Source organism: Amphiura filiformis, chromosome 20 (assembly GCF_039555335.1).
Source record: "Amphiura filiformis chromosome 20, Afil_fr2py, whole genome shotgun sequence".
Taxonomy (NCBI): Eukaryota; Metazoa; Echinodermata; class Ophiuroidea; order Amphilepidida; family Amphiuridae; genus Amphiura; species Amphiura filiformis.
The window spans coordinates 42,139,726-42,163,968 of NC_092647.1; the positions used below are offsets into that span (position 1 = coordinate 42,139,726).

Consider the following 24,243-nt stretch of genomic DNA (forward strand, 5'->3'; position numbering starts at 1 on the left):
TAATATTATTATTAATGTACAAAATGCAAACGAATGTATATATATTTGATTGTTTTGTAAACATTAAATTTGATGTTTACTCATAATTATGTCTGGAAAGTCAGGGAAAAAACTAAGGAGTATCGTTATTTAGTTTCCTGGGAAAGTGGATCAGATGAGCAGTGAGTAACAACATTCCCTCTAAATGTTTATTTTATTTTTAAATGAATTTATTAGGCCTACTGGTAAAGTGCAGAAAAACCTCCAAACGCACTCTAGGATTTTTCATCAGCAGCAGTAGAAATTTCTCTTGCATAGATTTTCGGGTGACCTCGCTTGGATTTAGCAAACAATGAACTGTCAGGGTTATAGCGCGTTATTTAATCTGATTCAACTCGTCGTGGCACGTATATTTATTGGACGTGCAATACTTTTTGACATCACGAAAAATATTGTACATACAATATTGTACGTACAATGCGGAGTCTGAAGCTCGCTTCACACATATTTTGTTTGAGGATAGCTTGATCAACCTCCTCTTTATTATACATCTTCTCTGATAGTACGCAGCAGGACTCGAACGATATATCACTGGCAAGGGGGTACTCAGGCCCTGAGTGCCACCTTAGGGGGGGTTGCTAAATTGACCAATTCAGCATTAGTTTCAGCACAAAATAATTTGAAAGATCAATTTATTACCGATCTTCAACCCCAGGATTCAACTTCATTATAACCAAAATAATTAGTGGTAGGCCCTATTTGTACAAATTTTCGTGCGCTCCAGGCCCAATTGGGAATTGGGGGAGGGGCACCATTATGTATCGGGGGGAGGGGGCATCATTATGTATCCTTAGCCCTGGGTGCCATAACCCGTAGCTACGCCACTGGCTGTAATAGTTGTTTAAAGGAAAGGAGCGGTTAAAAAGGTTTCAGTCCTAGGAAGAGGGGGTTCAAATAGGTCTTTGAAGAGAGGGGTAAAAAAAGTGTCTAGTTTTCAAAAAGTGTTCATGGGCCTAATATATATATGTATGTTAAAAATAAAATTGTCCAACCCAAGGTATTTCTAAATTCAACACTCCCTGAAATACGATACCCCGAGTATGATACATACCTGTAACATGTGGACAAGCCATTGACGTTCCACTTATGGTATTGTATTCTCCATTGTTCCATGAGCTGCGGATGTTAACTCCCGGTGCAAATATATCAAGACAATTTCCGATATTGGAAAACCCTGCTCTTGCGTCATTGTTATCTGTAGCTCCAACTGTAATAGCCTGATAAATTATAAAAACATATGGAAGCTCTCAGTGTGGCATCCTATATATCGGGCATCCTATGCATTAGGCGAACATATCCTTAAAATGTTTTGAAAGCAAATTTGGAAGCTGTCAGCTAGAAATCCTACTGGTTTGTTCATACCAAAATGTCATTACCGGTATTGACTAGTTAACAACAGGTGGAACATACAATGTGCCCTATAGGCACTATGCCTTGTCTGGACATGAAGGTCTCAGTATATATAATTTTTGCACCAAGCTATGTTCATTACAAGTTTTACTTTGTTCTAGACTCTGGTTATCATTGTTTCTGTTGGTACAATCGCAAATTTCCAATTTGCGAGACGGTTCTGTTTTTGGTCAGTTCTTACCTAGCTGGGGGGTTTACACCCCCAGCTAGGTACTGTAATGCTATCGGATCTTTCTTCTTTCTGGCAATAAATTTCAAAATGCTTCTCCTCCTACATGTTACACCCCACAGTTACGTAACTTGCACATATGTATCGACTATATCCAGTGCCCATAGGGTCTAAACAGAATTGGGGTAAATGGTCATTAAGGGGGCATTTCCTGTATTTAACCAAATACCTTCAAAATGCTTCTTCTGCCACATATTATATAGTACAATGATGTCATTTGCATATATGCATCTAGAACTTGCATACAGAATTGGGGTCAAAGGTCATTAAAGGGCCAAAATCTTACATTTGCATTATCTGGACATCTGTAAGGGGTATGGGGCTCAAACTCGGTGACAACAAATCTCATGACCAGGGGAACAATTTGCACGGGTCAGGTCAAAGGTCATGCAGAGGTCAAATTTTAGAAATGAATTTCCTGGACATCTGTAAGGGTGCAGGGGCTCAGACTTGGTGACAACAAACTTAATGATCAGGGGACATTTTGGAACACTTTGCAGGGGTCAGGTCAAAGGTTATCTGGGGTCAAATCTTATAATTTCATTTTCTGGATATGGGGCCCAAACTCTGTGACAACAAATCACATGATCAGGGGAACATTTTGCAGGGGTCAGGTCAAAGGTCATGCAGAGGTCGAATCTTATAAATGTATTTTTTGGACATCTGTAAGGAATACAGGACTCAAACTCGGTGACAACAAACCTCATGACCAGGGGAACATTTTTGGAACATTTTGCAGGGGTCAAATACCTCCACAACACCAACATGCCCCCAGCTAGGTTTGTGGTCTATGACCACCATTTGCCACTAGTTCTTTCTTTCTTTCTTTCTTTCTTCTGTCAAACTTTTAACGAGCCACATATGAAAAAGTTTGGCCACAATATGAGCATAAAAGTGGTAGCATGAAGAGCAACATTTTTTTACTGCACGACCTTGTATTAGGCAAGCATGGGAAAACCCATTGTGCTCCCCATTGTTCACTCGTTATGGCTGATTGATTTCCATTGTTAGGAATCCCCGTGCACATCGAAAATATGAGTTTTGGTGATATTTATTATTATTTTGGATCAAAAAGTGCCACCTTTTGCTATCCACTAATAAACATGAAATTTATATCATCAGAAAGATAACTCTCTCAAGTGTTTATTGCAATGCGAAGAAAAATGTTAGCATGTTCCAGTGAAATGTTCTGAAATTATTTATCAAATAATTTGCTCAAAAAACTTGAAAAAGAAAGAAAAATGTCTCATTTCCCATTAAAAATTGAAAAACGTACAACTTTCTAAGTAAAAAGTGCCACCTTTTCCCAAAACTCAATGCATTTATAATTTATATTATTTGAAAGTAGATATATCAAAGTTTTTAATACCGAGCGAAGATATTTAAAAACATTTTTCGTTTTCCTGTAGTGGTTGAAGATAGGTAGAAAAGTCGACATTTTACTAGAATTTCCTGTGTTAAAAAGACCTTTTGAAAGTGGCGTGAGCAGATGCACCAAAGTTTTCCATATGCATAGCCATATGCTTTAAGCCAATGTGACCATATTTGGTCACAAGGACCATTGGGTGGGGGCACAAATGTTACATGACCAACTCGGGGTCAAAGGTCATCCAAAGGTCATTATGACCCAAATGTGATTTTCACTAAAAATGCTTCTTCTTCCACAAATTACATAACACAATGTCGTCACTTGCATACCTGCATCAACTTTAGCCAGTGTCTAAAAGTTGTACAAAGAATTGGGGTCAAAGGTCATTAAGGGGGTAAAATCTTACAATTGCATTATCTCAACATCCGTAAGGGGTATGGGGCTCAAACTCAGTGACAACAAATCTCATGACCAGGGGAACATTTTACAGGGGTCAGGTCAAAGGTCATGCAGAGGTCAAATTTAAGAAATGCATTTTCTGTACATCTGTAATGGGTACGGGACTCAAACTCTGTGACAACAAACTTAATGACCAGGGGAATATTTTGGAACACTTTGCAGGGGTTAGGTCAAAGGTTATCTGGGGTCAAATCTTATACCATAATTTCATTGTCTGTAAGGGTATGGGGGCTTAATTTCGATGACAACAAACCTCGTGACCCGGGAAACATTAAGGTCAAAGGTCAGGTCAAACAGCCATTAAAGGGTTACATGCCTTAATCGCGATTGTCTGCGCTCTGTGAGCTTAAATTATCTCTAGTTCAAATTGCTTCTTTGCACTAAAAACAACAACTTAAATATTTTCATATTATCACATGAGGAAAATTTATGAAGTGAAATTAAGTGAAAATAAAATAGGATAAAATATCAGTGTCTATGGTCAGGCAGAAAAGAAATGCCCTGGGCAGTCTATTAACTCCTTGCATGCTCAAGAATTCATCAAGATTCAACATTAACCATGGTCAAATTGGATACTACTGCATAAAGAATCAAGGTTTAGAAAATATTATTAAGAGAAAGAATAACTATCTAAATAATAAATTGACCTCTGCATGTTGAATAACTATGTTTAACTTTACCCACATAGGCCTACTAAGTGTATACCACTGAATTGCAGAGAGGTCCAGGGAAGAAGGGTAAGGGGTATTTCCCATGGTTTGGTTGGAGCTGGGAGCCCTCCTGCCGACAGTGGTATGTGAAAATAATACCATGGAAAGAAGATTTATTGCCCTCGCTTTTCTCTAATCGAGGGTAATTTTCCTCAAGTTCTTTAAGGATCCGTCCAGCTGATGTGTGACGGAAGGCTTGTTCAGACGATTGCTTTAAGTCGCTTATAAGTACATTTGAATGTAAACTTGCATGTAGTGCCTGTCTAAACACACTCGCATGTAGCTAAGCAGGGGCGGATCCAGGAAGTTTCAATAGAGGGGGCGCCGAGCCACCGCCCACACAAAGTCAGGCGCCGATCTGCAAAAATAGTGCGCCCCCCTCTAAATCCGCCCCTGACAAGCAAGTTACTTTTGTACTTTTGACGATCCCCTCTGTGATGTAAGATATCTTAGATGTAGCAAGCTACATTCGAATGTAAGGCCAGTGAGAACAAGACTTGCATGTAACTCGCATGTAAGCATGACCTTGATCCTATTGTGATTGTGTATAATCATATAATTTACCACTCAAGGTCACACTTTACATGTGACTTTTACTTACAAGTAAGTCCTGTGTGGATACACACTCACTTGTAGCATAATTTAATTCCTGACTTGCATATGCTTGCATGCAAGTTACATATTTCGAAAGTAGGCTACCGTCTAAACACACCTAATGTAGCAAGATAATATATTTTGACAAGACATATAATATCAGTGTGATGTCCACATGGCTATAGTTAATTTAACTCACCTGTTGTCAAAATGGTAATTTATATTTCAAAACAGTGGCTCCGGAACCGGGAGGGGCAGGCCCTCCAATATTTTTTGAGGGGGGGGGGGGCAAGTACACTAGGGCCCCCAATAATTTAAGGTAAAATTCATAATTTTAAGGTAAAATTCATAATTGGCCCCCACACATATGTGGGGCTTATGTTATCACCCAGATGGTTGCCCGTTTGCCTGGCTGCCTGGTTGTTTGTTTGGCTGGCCTTCCGGGTGGAAGCAAATTCATTAATCCACTCTGCAGCTCCAAGCAGTAACCGATCAACTTCATTATTATATGTCTTCAGAATCTTGCATCCCATACCTTTGTAAATTACATAACCTGGCTGACTGATAAATTTGTGTATCGGTCTCCTGGAGCTACAGGTTTTTTTTTATACCTGTAACCACTCTTCATAGTTCATATACTTAATGTGCACAAGTCGCCATGTATAACCAAAATCACATTTTTGACCAACAATCACATATTTGACCAGAAATCACATTTTGACCAAGAATCTCATTTTGGACCAAAAATCTAATTTTTCACCAAGAATCACATTTTTCAAACTTGTATAGTTTTGTGTCATGTTATTTGCATATATATGAATATTAATAAGCTTATTTGCATATATTACCTACATTTTCATTAATTCACTCTGCAGCTTAAACACATACAGATCAATTTCTATCTTGGTATTGTGATAGTATATAGTGGCCTAATGTGCTGTATAGTTTTGTGGCATGTTATTTGCATATTTATGAATATTAATGAGCTTATTTGCATATTATTTCTATTAACAAAACCTTTATTGTTTACACATCTTTGTGTGGGGGCCACCTTAATTACGAACTGTGTAATTCTAGTTTTGAGGTAAAATTCATAATTTTAGGGTACTATAATTCATAATGTAAGGTACAATTCATGTAATGTATGCATTTCAAAAGCTTCCATGCATACCCTCTCCCGCACCCACCCCCTTCTGCATTTCGTGCCTCAAAGCAGGCCCCATACTCTGACTCAGCTAAAAAAAGTAAGAAAATGCTGAAAATTACACCTTTTATAACTTAAAATCCCCCAAATCTCCTCTTTGCGTCTTTGCGATCATCTCCCCAAATCTTCTCTTCGGGATCGTGTAAAAGGTCCGAGGTAAAAATCTGATGAAAATACTATCTCTGCTTGCCCTGAGAAATTTCTAAAGAATCTCTGTCCCTGGCCTCTTGGTCTTTCACAAATCTCTGATGAAATCCATTGATTTGAACTCCAAGTGCAGTATATTTCAATATTTACATGATTTTATATATACGACAAATATTTTAGTGCTAAAACTGGGTGACATTAGTTGTGAATATGTGTGATTTGATGGAAGCATCCCGGGGGAGGCACTCCCTATCTGAAATGGCAGGGATGTGCCTCGGCCATGTTAAAAGTAGGGGGCATTCAGGTCAAATGTACAATAAAAATATGGGGTCATTCAGTACACAACCTGAATAAAAATGGGGTCATTCGGTATGAAACTTTGAAAAAAGGATGGTCATTGGGGTAACAAAAAGTAAAATGGGAGTCATTGAGTACAGGATTGCCAAAAGAGTATCATTAAGTACACATAAATAAGTGCCAAACTGCGTAAAAACAACTTGGCCACCTTGGAAATGTGAAAAATCTCATTATTTCTGGAAGAGAACACAAATACCACCTAAATTTGGGAATTAAAAGGGGGGGGGTCATTGGGCATAGCAGGAAATAGAAAAAGGGGGTCATTGAGTACATGATTTTTTTAAAGGGGGTCATTGGGTAATAGGTAGGACCATAACACAAAAAAGGGGGTCATTGGGTACAAGCCGGTTTGAAAAAGGGGGTCTATCCCGAGGCACATGATGCATATCTGTCATGGAAGTGCCCCCGGGGCCGAAGCATTATGTTGGGACTTTATTGATGCCTACAGTAACAAAAACCGATTAATTTTTGCCAATTATAAGCCAAACAAACTATACAGGGTGTAACAATAAAATTTGTACAATTTTGAAAATAGAATGACACAAGTATGCCGCCTATTTTTTGGTTTGATATTAATATGTCTATCAAGATAATTTCTTTAGCCACCAGATAAGCTTTGTTTCAATAAAATTGTAGGTATACAAGTGAAGATATAGCCAATTATGTAACCTAGTCTTAAAACCGCTTGGGCCACTTTTGTCTGAGTGTTACAAAAGTGACTGAATAGAGTTGAACCATGGACCAGTTGGACGGTGCTCTTATGATAGGTCAATTTAAACAATGGGGTATTCGAAGTGTTGGAAATGATTACATAATAGAATACCTCCTTGAGTTTTTGAAAGTCACAACTAAACACTGACATATAACAACCTCATTTACTAGAAATCGTGGCTGCAGCTCAACACCTTCAACTCCAATTCACGTTGGAAGAGCGTATTTTTATGGTTGTGACATTCGGTAGCACATTGAGTCGAGCAGAAACCATAAGATTCTTTATAGCTTATTTTCTAAACTCACGTCTTCTTTCAAGGCATACAATTACATATAACTATGAGAAGCATGTAAAATTTGTTGACAGAAATGCTGGCAATAGTGGTTGCCCCAGAACAGCTAGAAGCCCAGCTGAACTTAATTTCAAATTTTTATTGTTTTGTACTTATGGGTGCAAAAACTGTTTTCAGTTTTACCAATGATATCTCAGGGATATGAGAAATTACTTTATTTATAAGATAATTTGAAAGAGATTTCATGACTTCATTTATAGATTTTAAAGAAATGTCATATTATTATTAAGTTCATGTTAATTATATGAAGAAACACCACTTAAAATTCTTTTGTGTCAGTTCTTTGATGTTCAATGCACGATAAACACAATATACGCGGTTCAAACTTGATATACGCTAACATGGCAAAAGTGGCCCAACACGTTTTCTGGACGATTTAATTAATCGGACATAACTTTTGAACCTTAGCTAGTAAAGAAACCAACTAAACGTCTTCTTTTAGCCAAGATATCACTAATTCTACTGCATATTACATTTGTGCCGTAACTCTTTTAGTTTTTTCCTGAGAAGTCAAAATGCAATTGTACAAATTTTATTGTTACACCCTGTAGACCTTACCTCTGGGGCTGATGCTGGTGAAAAGTTGCATGCATTCTGCCCAAAGTTGTTGCCTGCTGCTACACTCACTACCACACCAGCATTGTACATCGCAGTCACAGCGTTGTTCAAAGCCGGTGAATTCCCAGCAGTTAAAGACATAGATGCGACTGCTGGCTGGATGGCATTACAAGCTACCCAGTTCATACCTATAATGATTAGAATAATATTGTATACAGGTAAAAAATAGACAAATATTAAGCAAATCAACAAAAAATCATTAGAATGAGGATCATGCAGTGGTCATAAGTATATATGAGTAAGATTTATTTTCCCCTAGAGTAGTTGGCTCTGAAGATGGCACTCGCTCGTGTTCCAAAAGCTCAGACCTCTGAAAATGACTTCTGTAGGGAAAGATTAAATCTTACTCATGTTTACCGACCTAGAGCACCAAGTAATGTCAAATCATGTTGTATGTTCCCAAGTTATTAAATGCATCCTATAACATTTGAAGAGTTACAAGTAAGAAAGGTCAAAATTTGGTCCATGATACCCTCCAACATTGAAAGATGGGTAGTGAGAAAAGGTGAGATACAAGGGGAGTCAGTGCTTCAAATATATTGCATTCATGTTTCACTCAAATTTGCAGTTTTGATAGGGCACACATTTCAATTCTTTAATACAAGTGTGCCAACTATTTTTTCCAAGATTGTCTGAATCAATTTAAAAAAATATGCATATTTTGGTTTTATATATAAAATAAAAACCATAAAAGGTATGACCACCAAATCTTCAGGGATTAGTCTTCATGTCAAGTTATAAATTAAAGCATGTTGAAAAAGTTGAAAAAAACTTTTTGGAACTCATGCAAATTAGTTGAATGATATACAATTTGTGGCATAGTCTAATACAATGGGAGTTCATAACAATTATTAAGTTTTTAGCAAGTTTTCCAGGTAACCAGGTTCAGACCTGTCAAGATTTTGTCAGGAGCAGCTCTGACATCTTCAGGACAAAGTACCTAAATACATGTATGAGACATATAGGCCGTCCCTTACCTACTGACGACTCTGAGAGCTGTTTACTGAAGACAGCCCCTTGTCAACAGTGAACAAGTAGACCTTGCCTATCTGCTAATGTAAAAGTTTTTGGTGGCCCTAAAAACCCGTTCAATGAAGACCGCTCCTTGTAAATATAAAGTGGTGGCTCTGAAAAGAGCTGTTCAGTAAAGATTGTCCTGTGTCAACAGAGAATAAGCAGACATCACCCATCTGCTAATGTGAAAAAGTTTGGTGACTCTGAAAAGAGCTGGTCACTGAATTAAGACAGCCCAATAGAGTACAAGCAGCCCGGACAAGCAGCTTTCGCTTATCTGCTGATGCAAGTGATGCAGAGAGTTTGCCACAAAGTGGGCTGCCTTCTTCCTCTTTGTGTTATTATTAAACCTGGTCTAATTTGGTTGTAGCGCATTTGTTATGAGTGTTAGATGAACTGTGGTAATCATGCTTTTATTGAATAAGTAGTCCACCATATTTACGGTATGATACCTCATATATTGTGGCAGTTGTGTTAGAAATAGCTTGATCTGGAAAGATGCCATTTGCCCTCACATAGCAACAGTAAACAAATTATTTAAAAAAATTAATCCTACTACACATTTTTAAAGCACTCTAAAGGCACACATTTTGCAATGTTGTTACTTCATAAATTTGCAAAAATAGAAAAAAAACGAGATCTGATTGCGTTCGCCTGCGACCGCGAGCATGCACAGCCAGCAGTGACAAATGAGTTATGACCCGAATCTTTGAGAACCGGAAGTGATCCCTTAATTACCTTTTGACCCTCAAAAAATATTACATAGTGCTTAGGATGTCATAAGGAATATTCCTGGTGAATTTCAGCTTAATCGGAACTTATACATGGATTTTGATTTTTTTTAAATTTATGATTGACCTTTTGACCCCCTTAATGACCTTTTGACCTCAATGAAAGAAAAACCACATGTACACCGACAAAATGCATTGTTCCAATTTTAATTAAAAAATTCTACTTTGTTTAGTTGTCGAGATAAAAATTCTTAAAGTTATTTACCTAAAAACAGGAAGTGACCCCTTAACCCTAACCCGCCTGAATACTACAAAATACTACTCGATATATGCGCTGTTAGTGCATGCATCCCACGTGGTGTGATGACGCAATCGCCCTAAGTGATATATAGGCACGGTTTCAGCTGGCCAGCGAAGCCCAAGACCCGTGGCAAAGTGTCGCCGATCGAGTGCTTGGCATGCGAGGGGTCTCGGGTTCGAATCCCACCCAGAGCAAACAACTTCTTTCCTTATTTTCTCTCTTTATTCTTTCCTTCTTTCCCTTCCCGTCGCCGAAAAGCCCTTAGGGCGTTAGGGTTAATGACCTTGACCCCCAAAATAAAAATACCATACATACATCAGGTAACACTGATTCATGTATGATGATTATATTACTCTGGTCTGTTTACATTTTGAGATAAATTTTTTTTTAATGTTTTTGATAATTTTGGTTTTTGACCAGAAGTAACCCCTTAATGACCTTTGACCCCAAAACTGTAGGCATCCTAAAGACCCTAGCTAGTAGCGATGCATGTGTGCTAATGGCGACTCTCTGCTATGTAATTTGTAAAGACAGTGATTTTTTGAATATTTTATACAAATTTTTCAGACTTTTACCGGAAGTGACCCCTTAATGACCTTTGATTCCAATTTTGTACGTGGTATAACTTTTAGACACTGGCTATAGGTGATGCATGTGTGCAAGTGCCGTCACGGTGCTATGTAATATGTGGAAGGAGTAGCATTTTTAGTGAAAATCACAGTTTTGGCCACTGACCGGAAGTGGATGACATTTGATCGGAAGTTGATCATGTGACATCTGTGGCACCACCCAATAGTCCTAGTGACCAACTATGATCAACATGGCTGAAAGCATGTGGCTACGATGGCTGATTTAATGATGTTGACAGAAAGAAGAACTAGATCTACGATACCTTGTGCTCACAGAGCACGACCCTTAGCCAGTGATGTTTAGCCACTAGGCGGTTTTGTTGATAACCGGAAGTGATCCCTTAATTACCTTTGACCATAAAATATTACATAGTGCTTAGGATGTCATAAGGAATATTCCTGGTGAATAAATCGAAACTTATACATGGATTTTGATTTTTTTTAAATTTATAATTGACCTTTTGACCCCCTTAATGACCTTTGACCTCAATGAAAAAAAAAACCCTTATGTACACCAACAAAATGCATTGTTCCAATTTTAATTAAAAAATTCTAATTTGTTTAGTTGTTGAGATAAAAATTCTTGAAGTTATTTAGCTAAAAACAGGAAGTGACCCCTTAATGACCTTTGACCTCCAAAATAAAAATATCATGCATACATCAAGTAATACTGATTCATGTATGATGGATATTACTCTGGTCTGTTTACATTTTGAGATAATTTTGTTTTTTGACCGGAAGTAACCCCTTAATGACCTTTGACCCCAGAACTGTAGGCATCCTAAAGATCCTGGCTAGTAGCGATGCATGTGTGCTAATGGCGACTCTCTGCTATGTAATTTGTAAAGACAGTGATTTTTTGAATATTTTTACAAATTTTTCAGACTTTTACCGAAGTGACCCCTTAATGACCTTTGATCTCAATTCTGTGTATAACTTTTAGACACTGGATATAGATGATGCATGTGTGTAAGTGACGTCACGATGCTATGTAATATGTGGAAGAAGAAGCATTTTTAGTGAAAATCACGTTTTTAGCCATTGACCGGAAGTGGATGACCTTTGACCGAAATAGTCATCTGACATTTGTGGCACCACCCAATGGTCCTACTGACTAACTATGATCAACATGGCTCAAAGCATGTGGCTACGATGGCTGATTATGATGTTGACAGAAGAAAGAAGAAGAAGAAGAAAGAACGCGGTAAAAAGAAAGCCTTAACCGTGAAACTGGCTAAGGCAAGAACGCGGAAAAAAGAATGCACAGCGCTGATAGCGGCTGTGCAAGAAAGAAGAACGCGGAAAAAAGAATGCACAGCGCCGATAGCGGCTGTGCAATCACAAGTTGAATGGAATTCAAGGCTCTGTTCCCTTATTATGTTAGCCATTAAACTTGTACATACCACCGAGAACTGTTGAAACAAATCCTGATCCAGCACAATTCAGAACTTTGACACTATGTATTGTTGCACATGATGCCACTCCAACAGTACCACCTGCAGCGATTCCTCCACAATGGGTTCCATGTCCATTACAGTCCTACAAAATAAATCAATTTGTATCAATTAATTAATCAGTCGATCATCTTTTTTATATCTGGATGATTGAGATTATTCACAGATGCAATAAAATTTTAGGTAATCAATCATTCTACAAGTACTACATGAATATACATGATCCCCTATGACTTCCTGGCACCAGGTCTGGATGCTCAGACACCTAGGGTAAAACTGAGATAGATAGATATCTAATCAAGTTTTCCTAAATTTGTCCTATAGGCGATGCAGGATGAATTATGGGGGGGGGAAGCATTATTTTGGCAGGTTGAACGATATTTGCCACATATTTTTGGGCACCTGTTCAATATTAGCCTATGCCCTGACGTAGCAAAATGGAAACGTTCAAATATGAACATTTTCCTGTTTTTCCTGCGCTCACCACACTGACATGATTAGATCATTTTTGTACTATTTATATATGTATAAAAGAACTTAACTGAAAAACTGGGCTTAAAAACATAAAAATGATCAAAATAAAATAATGTGAACAAGTTCATTCATTCATTCGATCATTCATTTTATTTTCATCATCATCAATACATATTATAACCAGCATAACAGGGATAAGCAATGCGGAAAATAATGATGTGATGAGGTAGATGCATTACAAAGCCAAAGGCCTAAAAGACATTAATGCATCACCTTTACAGAATGACACCAAATGTAGGCTCAGAAATAGTTAAAGATCAATAGCCAAAAATTGCCAATTCCAACTTGAAGCCTATGGCAATGTAAAAATCACTCAGTAGGCCTACAGTAATTTACAAATACAGACTAAGGGAGTGTGGTGGTGGCAGTGGGGGAGATTAGGGTTGGAAAAGTTGGAACCTCAAACATCAAAAAAACCAAAAATATATGCCATTAACTTGTTAGCTAAAAATTTTGAGTTATTACTCATTGGATTCATAGGATACACCCAAAGTGTAAAGTGCACATATTTTGTTGATTTGAAGCTTGAGAGTACACAAAAACATTCATGCGCACATGGCCCACAAAAAACTTGAAATATGCGTGCTGTCTCGTACATTTGACCCCAGACTTTTACCCGCAAATGTTTTTGATCCCCCTATTAAAGGGGTATTTCGTGATCCACAGCCTCATCCCCCACTTTTCTCAAAAAAAGTTGAGATTTTTATATCACTGGAAACCACTGGCTACATAATGTTTATGTACAAAATATTTCTTGTAGATTAATTCGTTTTGCAAAGATATCGTGAAATTTGAATTTTGTTCTGGTGCACCAGAACGAAATTACAACGCATTGTCTATGGAGCAGTGTAATACACATAATCATGCATAACTCGCAAACGCATAAAATCGGAATCAACTGAAATTTTGGGAATAGGCTTTTTTCGTGGATATGTACTGAAAAATGTCATAAAAAGAGGATGCTAGGATCACGAAATCCTCCTTTAAGGACTGATTTTTTTATCCCCCTTTTTAGGATCCCAATTTTTTTGGATCCCCCATATTTTCCACCCAAAAAAGTATAAATTTATGAACACTCCCTAAAATAATAATCGTATCGTACCTGTCCTATTGTGCCTCCCAAGTAGTCATATCCCTGAGTACTAAATCGTCCGCTAAACTCCGAATGAGTACTTAAAGTGCCGGTATCGATGATGTATATGTGCGTATTACCTGACAAGTTAGAAATTCAAGGAAGATTAGTATGAACATCATTTTCTTTCACACAATATGAAATATTTAACTTGCCACGGTGAATCATAACTATTGATTTTTTTTAAATTATTGAATGAATGGGGACACTATTTGGGTGTAGCTGAGACTATTATACCTATAATAGTCTCAGGGTGTAGCATGGAAATACTATAGGTATGCCAGGCAATCCTTATAATTTTAAAACACATTTTGCTAGTCAGCCAAATTCGCCTAGAACACAATACATATTTACATAGAAATTTAAAAGAACAGGTAGGTCAAGGAAACCTACATAAATATGTTGTCTATAGTTCACTTGACCCAATGATATGATTTTTTATGGTGATGAGACACTCGCACATGGATTTTTAAAGGGCAGTTCTAGGCCTACATAGAAAAGCTGCTATCATCATGAGACTAAGATCTAGAAACACCACCGAAAAGCTGTTTTGTTAGCTGTTCAAATCTTTTTGATGAAAGTCAATATTTGCGAAGATGTAACTTTGCTACGAAAGTGCTATGACAAAAAGGTTTTCAGTTTTGGCTTTCTTTACTCAAGGGCTTTAATTCGATATATAAATGATGCAGTTTGATGGCAAATTTGAATTCACCTGGCATTACCTAAATACTAGACCTATGCAAGTACTTCCATGGTGTAGGCTATATTCACAAGTGTCCATGCTAAGTCATTGCACATAGGCTATATTGCCCAAAATTGTTGCTCTTTGTCCACACAATTCAAATTTTGAGGCAACTTCAGTGGACTGATTAATCACTGGGTGAGGGTTCAACGGAGGTGCTCCAGAATTTTAGTTATAAGCATGATAAAGGTCATCAGGGCCTAGGGTTTAAGCCTATTGTTACAATTTTCTCATAATGGCTCACATTTCAAAGGTTTTCCTCGGACACAAGTCAGTGTCCATGATACCCGCCATGATATGTTAATATGTAAGCTGTGTTCAAGGTCACAGGTCAAAGGCCACTTCCAACATTGTTAAAAAGCTTGTTTGTCCACAGAATATGATCCGTGATGCAACATCATGGTCTTTGAGTGACATACAGAGGATGATTTAAGCACTTACCACCACGCCACTGTGTTGACTTGCGGTTAGCACAGCTGTGTGAGTGAACATGACACCACTGCTCGCATATTGCATTGGCGGGCATGGTTACATTTGAATTTGGACTGATATTTCACATTATGTTACCTACAGAAGGTGTGAATTATCCTTTATGCATACATCATTTTTGTTCTGAAATCGACCAAGTAATAATGACACACGCACAATTCTTAAACCGGGGGGGGGGGCACTTCAATATGAAATGGATATAGGTGTATAGGGCTGGCACTTTCGCACTAAGGGGCATTCGGTGAGAGCAAAATGTAAAAAATATGGGGTCATTGGGTGAGAGCATGATTTTTGGCATTCGGTGAGAGCAAAATGTAAAAAATATGGGGTCATTTGGGTGAGAACATGACCTTTTTTTTTTAAATGGAATCTTTGGGTGAGAGTCGAAACGGCGCTACAAAAACCTCGAAAAATCGAATTTCTAGTTCTAAATGGCTTCAAATTTCATTGTTTTTTTTTTTCAAAATAAGTAACAAAATCAGTGAAAATGAAAGTTGCTGTTCAAATTGAACTTGTAAGGGTCTTTGGGTGACAGATCAAATGGAAAAATAGGGGGTCTTCGGGTAACAGAGCATGTGTTCGTAAAAAAATATGGGGTCTTTGGGTGACAGCGATGCTGAAAACGGGGTCTTAACAGCCCTACATACGCGTCACCTCCAAAGTTGGAGTGCCCCCCGGTTCTTAAACAACATCTTTTGCACAGAATTCAATGGGATTTGAAAAGTAAAGTGGCAGTTGAAACTCTAGTGATAACACGTTTGCAGTGCATGATGGGGCTTCCTTAACTCATCCTCTGAGTGACATAATTCAGGGTTAAAAAGTTGTGTATGGTCGCCGTGTCTTGAGCTCAGTGTGGGTTCTGGGCAAAATAAATGCGCACAAATTTGAGAAAATTTGTAATTTTGAAGCTAAAATTGCAATAAAAATGTTAAATTTGTTCAAAATGCGCCCGAGGCATGAGAAAATGTGCAGATTTGGTGTAAATTTCTAAAGAAAAAAAGGGTCCACATGGGTGTTGAGTTTGCTTCAAAGGCGTAAGCTGATGAAAAAGGGGGTCATTGGGTGTATAAAAGTTTGCTTTAAAAAACAGGCACATGATGCATAGAGTGTTCTCTCCCCCCTGGATGAGAACCACCACAGGTATAAAGAATGCGAATCCGCATCTTGTGCGTTTAATACTTGTCTTTCAAACTGCACCCATTTTGTTTGTGTGTTTGTTTCGGGGTACTCAGTACAAATGACCATACAGGGACGTGCTGCAAATATGGGTAGCATTTTCAGCCTTTTGGTATATCAATGACCCCTTTTTCAAAGCTATGATTTGTCATAAAATGTGTCTTACAATGCGAATTTAAAAAAATCAAAATTATTTGATATCAGAAAGACATTCTTCGAATTCAGAATGCAATTCGATATGTCTGATGTGCCCTAATGTCCCACAATAAATACTGTCCAAACGTTCATACCCCTTCCCTTAATCCAGCCAAAATTTTGGGAAAATTTGTAAAAACTAAGACAATTTGGGTTAAATTCGGCCAAAAATTTTGACTTTTGGTATATCAATGGGTCCAAATTTCTTGTAAAATTGGTATATTTATGCGTCCACTTTCAAATTCTAAGTGGCACGTCCCTACCAAAACCGAACTTGAGTACCCCCCCCCCCCCGGGGTGTGTTTGTTTTGTTTTGTTTTGGCTTTTGTTTGTTTGTTGGGTTTTTTTCTTTGTGGTGACTGAAATGTAGACCTACAGTATACATTTCTTGTGTCTGCCTCGGTCCAGATTATTACACTGAAATGATATTTACCTCTGGCCTTCAAGTTGTCTAACGGTAAGTTTCTCTGGTCTATACGGTCAAGTCCCCACGAAAGGCTGGCCTGACTTGCAGTGACTATCCCGTCGTCCTCTATATAGTCAACAAGTTCACTACGTAAAAGCTACGGAAGACAATTTGAGGCAAGGGTGAACAACCCAAAAGTTCGATGTCCTATAAACAGAAGTCCTTTCATTAGGTAGGGAGGGGGTCAAAAAGTCCTACATTTGTATTAAAAAAAAGAGTAGTTAAAACATCGGTCAAAGTGATTGCTTTTTAAGGATGCTTCAAAATGATGATATCAAATCAATATAGTAGTGTAGTACGTATGTGCAACCTGCAACTTGTACGTTCATTTTTAAAGCAGCTGTACTACACTTTGATTCTTTTTATGTGAAAATCCAGCAAGTCCTACTTTTTTTGTGCCAAGAAAGGTATAAAGAAGAACATTTTAAAATAATATACAGTATTTTGTTTCTTTCATAAACGTGACTATCCTAGCATTGTCACCTCCACAACTCCATAGCGACGGCCCTGTATCTTATGAATACGAGTTGGAATTGTCGATATTTGACACTTCCTTAGAGGGGAGGGGGACGGAGTTAGCCTTCTTACGAAAAGACTCGTTTGTAGGACTTTTAGGCTTTTCCCTAAAAACTTTTAATGTTTTTAGGGCGATGAGTATAATATACATGAACGCACGCGTCCCCCTATTTGCCTTTGAACTGGCTTTTGCTTTTGGGGATTCTGGATTATGTTCAAAATGTGATAATGAAATGATTGCATTTATATGATCACCATATCAATAACTAGTTTGAGTTACAGTAGTAGTTAGCTGTTACGCGGATTTAGGGTTTCTCTACCAGAAGTCCGTTTGTGCCGAAATTCTTTCCCACAATGCAATATGCGTATTGCATAACAAAGAATTTTGATTAACCTCCGAACTGTATCTATTGTTATGCAAAACGCTTATTGCATTGTGAGAAGGAATTTCAGCACACTTCCGGTAGAGAAACTCTAAATCCGCGTATTGGTCGAACTTGAATTCGCTGTTGTAGTGCACGTTAGAATATGACCGTTGCTAGGCCAACTGGGTCACGCTTTCTTTGTTACGAACCCCTGATCGAAATGATCACAACACAACACAAGCCTATATGGCATATCAAAATTCGGAACAGGAGCAGTAACCAACCTAGGCGAAATGTCAACCGTGCTAGCATGGTCAACCATGGTCAACCATGGTCAAAACATGGTTGACCATGGTTAACTATGGTCAGCGATGATCAGCCATGGTGGCTTGACCATGGTCAACCATGGTTGCCATGGTCACCATGGTATACCATGGTCGACCATGCTTTAGCATGGCCGAGCATGGTCAGCCATGGTCTTCACCTCACTTGACCATGGTTGACCATGGTCACTTTTAAGTATACCATGGTCAACCATGCTTTATCATGGGTGAGCATGGTCAGCCATGTTCATCACCTCACTTGACCATGGTTGACCATGGTCACTTCAAGTATACCATGGTCAATCATGCTTTAGCATGGGTGAGCATGGTCAGCCATGGTCATCACCTCACCTGACCATGGTCACTTCAAGTATACCATGGTCAACCATGCTTTAGCATGTGTGAGCATGGTCAGCCATGGTCATCACCTCACCTGACCATGGTTGACCATGGTTACTTCAAGTATACCATGGTCAACCATGCTTTAGCATGGCTGAGCATGGTCAGCCATGGTCATCACCTCACCTGACCATGGTTGACCATGGTCACTTTTAAGTATACCATGGTCGACCATGCTTTAGCATGGCTGAGCATTGTCAGCCATGGTCATCACCTCACCTGACCATGGTTGACTCTGGGTAGTGAATGAGAAAAAGCGCCCTCTGTTGTTATTAATCGTATTTAATGCGTATTTACAACGTTGTGAATAAATATTTGACACCATAGAATATAAAAACTAGTAATTTGATAAGTTAAAATAAGATTTTTAACGGAATAAATCTAAATAATATGATTATGCAGTTTATTCTGTTAAATATTTGCCCCATAATTTTTGACCATGGTTGACCATGGTCACTTTAGATAGACCATGGTTGACCATGGTCTCTGGCTGTGGTGCCATTTTTCAAAAACATGGTTGACCATGGTTGACCATGGTCAAAAACATGGTTGACCATGGTCAAAACATGGTTGACCATGGTCAAAACATGGTTGACCATGGTCAAAACATGGTTGACCATGGTCAAAACATGATTGACCATGGTCAAAACCCTGGTTGTTGAACTATGGTTGACAATGGTTCAACCATGGTCAAACATGCTAAGTTTTAACCATGGTTGACCATGGTCACTTCAGATAGACCATGGTCAAAAGGTTAACCATGGTTGACCATGGTCTCTGGCCGTGGTGCCATTTTTCAAAGCATGGTTGACCATGGTTTGACCATGGTCAAAACCCATGGTTGAACCATGGTTGACCATGGTTAACCATAGTTCAACCATGCCTTTTTCGCATAGGAATGGTTACTAACGTGCACTAACAGCGAATTGTGGTATCCTGTGAATAACCTCTGGCGAAAATTCAATTGTTGTGGTTATTTTGAAGCAGCAGTCTTATTTAGTACGTCCATGGTCTGATGAAGAATTCAAATATCACTCTTTTGAAGGTCTTGTGGTTCTTGAGTTATGATGTAAAAGAGTGTCAAAACTTTGATACTTACTCTCTGCAAGGTACCTCTGTTTTGGTCAAGGTGAACCGACATTACTCCGTTTAACGCACCGTTGTACCTTGCCAATACACGGTCTGCTCCTTGGCCTGCTCCCATACCATTTCCGAAATTGCTTTCCACAAAAGCATTTTCATCAACGCCTTCCTGCAAAAACAAATAAATCAAAAAAATAAATAAATAAATAATGACATAATTTTTAAGATAGATCCATTAATTCCATTAAATATAATATATGTATGAGCAATTTTAATTCATTGCATTAAATTTAACAAATTCTCTCTGTTTTGATTAATAACTCAAGAACTAACAGGCCTATCAAGATATTAATTAATACCATTTGTGAAATTGTCAGAAATGTGCATCTTTTAGCTATCACTATACAATAAACCAAAGCTTATTTTGATAAAACAGTTTTGTAGCCTGATGTCGAATGCCAAAATGGTAAAATGGTGAACATACCGGCTCGATCTCTGCTATGTTTTTCCTGGCTGATAAAAATTGTGACGGAAGTGACCCCTTAATGACCGCTGACTCCAAATAAAATAATGTCACATTTACACTTGGTAATACAGCAATTCATGCCAAAGTGATATGTTTTTCTTTGCTAATACATTTTTTAATGTACTTGGTTTTAGACCTGATGTGACCCCTTAATGACCTTTGACCACAAATAAAAGATACCACATATACACTGCGTAACAACAATGTGTGAACATACCGGCTCTCTGTTATGTTTTCCTGGCTAACAAAAATTGTTGACGGTATTTTGCCAATCGATTCGTGTTCCACGACTCTTAGGATATTTGGTTTAAAAGATACAGAGTTAGGTGCACTAATACTAAGTACAAAAAGTGAATATATCTCATTAACCAATGATCCTACAGATATGCAGCCACTGAACTTTTTGTTCCTTACGACCGGAGGAAAAGTTCGACATATCGCATGACGCAGTTTCATACTCCCCAAGAGATTATTTCCCCCAAGTTACAGCCCAATCAGGACAACTTCTAATTTTACCTGACCTTTGACCTCACATGACCGTTGTGGTGTGATACTTCCCAAGTGTCAGGGGAGGCACTGTCCCAGTGTCGAGGAGCTGAAAATAACCCTTCACCAGCATCTGCACCAGTAGGTGCAAAAAGCTGTTTTTTTCCTCATGGATTTATCTATGGGGGGTGCTCCCAACCTACTCATCTCTACCTTTCACTCTTTCTAAATCTTTTCTTGCTATAATTTTTTCATTTCGCAATCCAGTTAGCAAGGATAGGTGAGTCAAACTAGTTGGCTTGGTAGGATGGTTAACATCAGATTTTGGCTAGGACAGTGGGTTTTTGTCCTTAGTATACAATGGTATAGGGTATAGCGCCTGATCCCAGGGGCGATTACCGATTGTAATATCTTTCTGGGGTACAGGATATAGATCCCCAGTTGGATGGTGAAGGCGAGCGCCACATGGGCACCTTCTTTGTGCTATTCCCTGTACACCGTGCTCAGTTATACTGTTTACAGGAGCAGGCAGTGTGGACGCTAACTGGAAATTGTGTCTATCTCTTTCATCTTTCTGTCTTTTCTTTCTTTCTTTCTCCCCAATCATAGAGTAAAAGTAGGTTGTAGTAACATCTTGGGATGCCAATAATATCTTGCAATAAGGGTGAGGTAACCCTATTAACCTCTACTGACAACACGCATCCTGCCAGCGCGTCAGTATATGGCAGAAACCCCTCATGAATTATGAAGTACAAGAATAAGGAAGGCCGTAGAACCCAAGGCCATAATGGGTACCATCTAGATGGTTCGAAATCGCCCAGTCATAACTACTCAGAGGCAAGACCTCAGATTGAAGTTCTGCAGTCAAAGCCACGAGGAGGCTCCAAGGCGGGGAAGAGTGGAAGCTTCAGAATGGAGAATAGTAGGAAGACTGGACAAGAGTTATTTGTTTGCACATACAACACAAGAACAATCAGAACAGAAGAGTAATTACAACATTTGTTGGAAGAGTTAGAGGAATTCAAGTGGGACATCATTGGTTTAGCAGAAACAAGGAGAGAAGGGGAAGGTTTGGAAGAGATTGAAGGGGGAGCTTGGATGTACAACAGAGGAGCAACAGAAGATAACAAAAAGGCAAGAGGAGTTGGTTTCCTGATACATTCAAAAATCAAAGACAACATTATAGAGGTGAAGAGTTCCTCAAATCGGGTGATTTTACTAAGACTTCAGCTAGCTGGAAAGGAAGAGATGTGCATCATCCAGGTATATGCACCAACAAGTGACCATGATGATGATGAAGTGGAGCAGTTCTATGAAGATATCACAAAAGCACTGGAAGAGCACAAATCAAATTATACCATAGTTATGGGAGACTTTAATGCTAAAGTTGGTAAACAACAAGAAGGTGAAGAAAATATCTTGGGAAAATTTGGAGTTGGAGAAAGAAATAGAAGGGGTGAGACCATGATAGAATTTGCTGCCCAACACAGTCTTGTGATCACAAATACCTGCTTCAAGAAAAATGTGAATAGATTACTGGACTTGGGAAAGCCCAAATGGCCATACCAAAAATCAAATTGACTTTATACTCAGTACCTCGGAGAGGAATTGTGAAAAACTGTGAAGTCATCACGAGAGTAGATATCGCTAGCGACCACAGAATGGTGAGAGCCTGCATTCACATCAGCAGAAAGTTAGCCAGACTTAAATTCATCAAGAGCCAGAAAAAGAAGAAAGTTAACTTGCTTAAACTAAGAGAAAGGAAGGAAGAATTTCAAATCCAATTGCAAAATAGATTTCATATCTTGGAAGATGAACATCTCAACATAGATGACAGATGCAGCCTGATAACAAACATCATCTTAGAAGAGGCAGCATCTGTAGCACCTCCAAATAAAAGCTCCAAACAGAAGACAGAGGAGGATATTGAAATCGACCAATTGAACTCAAAAAGAAAGCAACTCAGGGAAAAAGATAACAAGACAGCAAGAGAGAAAGTAGAATATGCTGAACTTGTTAAAACAACCAGAAAGAAACGAAGACAGAGAAATAGAAAGAGGAGGAGAAACTAATTCAAAACATACTGAAAATGGGAAAAGGTCCCAAAGAAATAAATAAAAAAAGTCGAAAGAAGGTCAGAATCCAAAAACTGCGCAAAAAAGATGGTTCACCAACTTCAAATAGGGAGGAAATCCTCAATATATGTTCAGACTTCTATCAAGAACTATACAATTCACACACGGAGGCCAAGAGCCAAGAAGCCAAAATAACATCACCAGAAAACTAAGAATTACCAGACATCACATTTCGTGAAGTAGAAACAGCAATCAAGGAGATGAAGAAAAACAAGGCACCAGGATTAGATGAGATAACAAAGGATATTCTCGAGGAGGGAGGAAGTGAAGTAATAACCCATCTAGCAAAACTGTTTAACCAAATCATCATCAAAAAATGCATCCCACAATCTTGGAAGGAAGCAAAAATCATTCTTCTTCACAGGAAGGGAGACAAAGCAGACATCAAGAATTACAGACCCATTAGTCTTCTCTCACATCTGTACAAAATTTTCACAAAAAATTTTTCAAAATAGACTAAAGAAAGAACTGGATGAACATCAACCACGAGAGCAGGCAGGTTTTAGAGAAGGTTTCTCAACCATGGACCACCTACTTGCAATAAACCAACTCATAGAAAAGTCAAACGAATACCAACTTGACTTTATATGTATTGGATTCATTGATTTCGAGAAAGCATTCGATTCCGTAGAACATCAGGATCTCTTCCAAGCACTGAGAGAAATAGGAATAAATGAAGGGTTTGTTTGTATTCTGGAGGATATAATACGCAGATGCAACATCTAGAATCCATCTGGATACTGACGTTTCTAAAATTGTTAAGATATCCAGAGGAGTTAGACAAGGAGATACGTTGTCACCAAAGATATTCACTGCAGCTATGGAGGCTATCTTCAAAAAACTACCTTTGGATGAAAGAGGAATCAATGTTGATGGAGAAAAATTAACAGACCTCCGATTTGCAGATGACGTTGCCCTTACTACCTTAACAGTGGAGGACATGGAAATACAACTTAATGATTTGAACAAAGAAAGCAAGAAGGTGGGATTAAAATGCACAAAGGAAAAACAAAATATATGACAAATATGGCAACAGATAAAAAGATCGTTATTGAAGATCAGGAAATTGAAAGAGTTGAGGAGTATAAATATCTGGGCCAAACACTGAGGTTAAAGGATTGTTCGAAGGAAGAAATATTAAGAAGGATAAAAGCAGGTTGGAGTTGCTTTGGAAGACCTAAAGAAATCTTATGCAACAAAAATATACCCATGTCACTCAGAAGGAAAGTATATAATCAATGTGTCCTTCCAACAATGACGTATGGCTCTGAAACATGGTCATTAACTAAATACTTAGAAACTAAACTACAATCCGCTCAAAGAGTAATGGAACGGCAAATGTTAAAC

The 24,243-nt window shown here is 38.3% G+C and overlaps 1 protein-coding gene across 1 annotated transcript in view; it reads right to left on the reverse strand.

Annotated features, from left to right (window-relative positions):
* The window catches only part of LOC140143109 (extracellular serine proteinase-like), a 99,561-nt gene that overhangs the window by 23,925 nt on the left and 51,393 nt on the right, over nt 1–24,243 (reverse strand). The window contains exons 3-8 of the mRNA XM_072165161.1: nt 19,766–19,918; nt 17,031–17,160; nt 13,966–14,075; nt 12,279–12,414; nt 8,141–8,328; nt 1,091–1,256 (exon numbers count right to left, since the gene is read on the reverse strand). Of these exons, the coding sequence (XP_072021262.1) occupies nt 1,091–1,256; nt 8,141–8,328; nt 12,279–12,414; nt 13,966–14,075; nt 17,031–17,160; nt 19,766–19,918 (883 nt within the window). The remainder of the gene's footprint in view (nt 1–1,090; nt 1,257–8,140; nt 8,329–12,278; nt 12,415–13,965; nt 14,076–17,030; nt 17,161–19,765; nt 19,919–24,243) is intronic.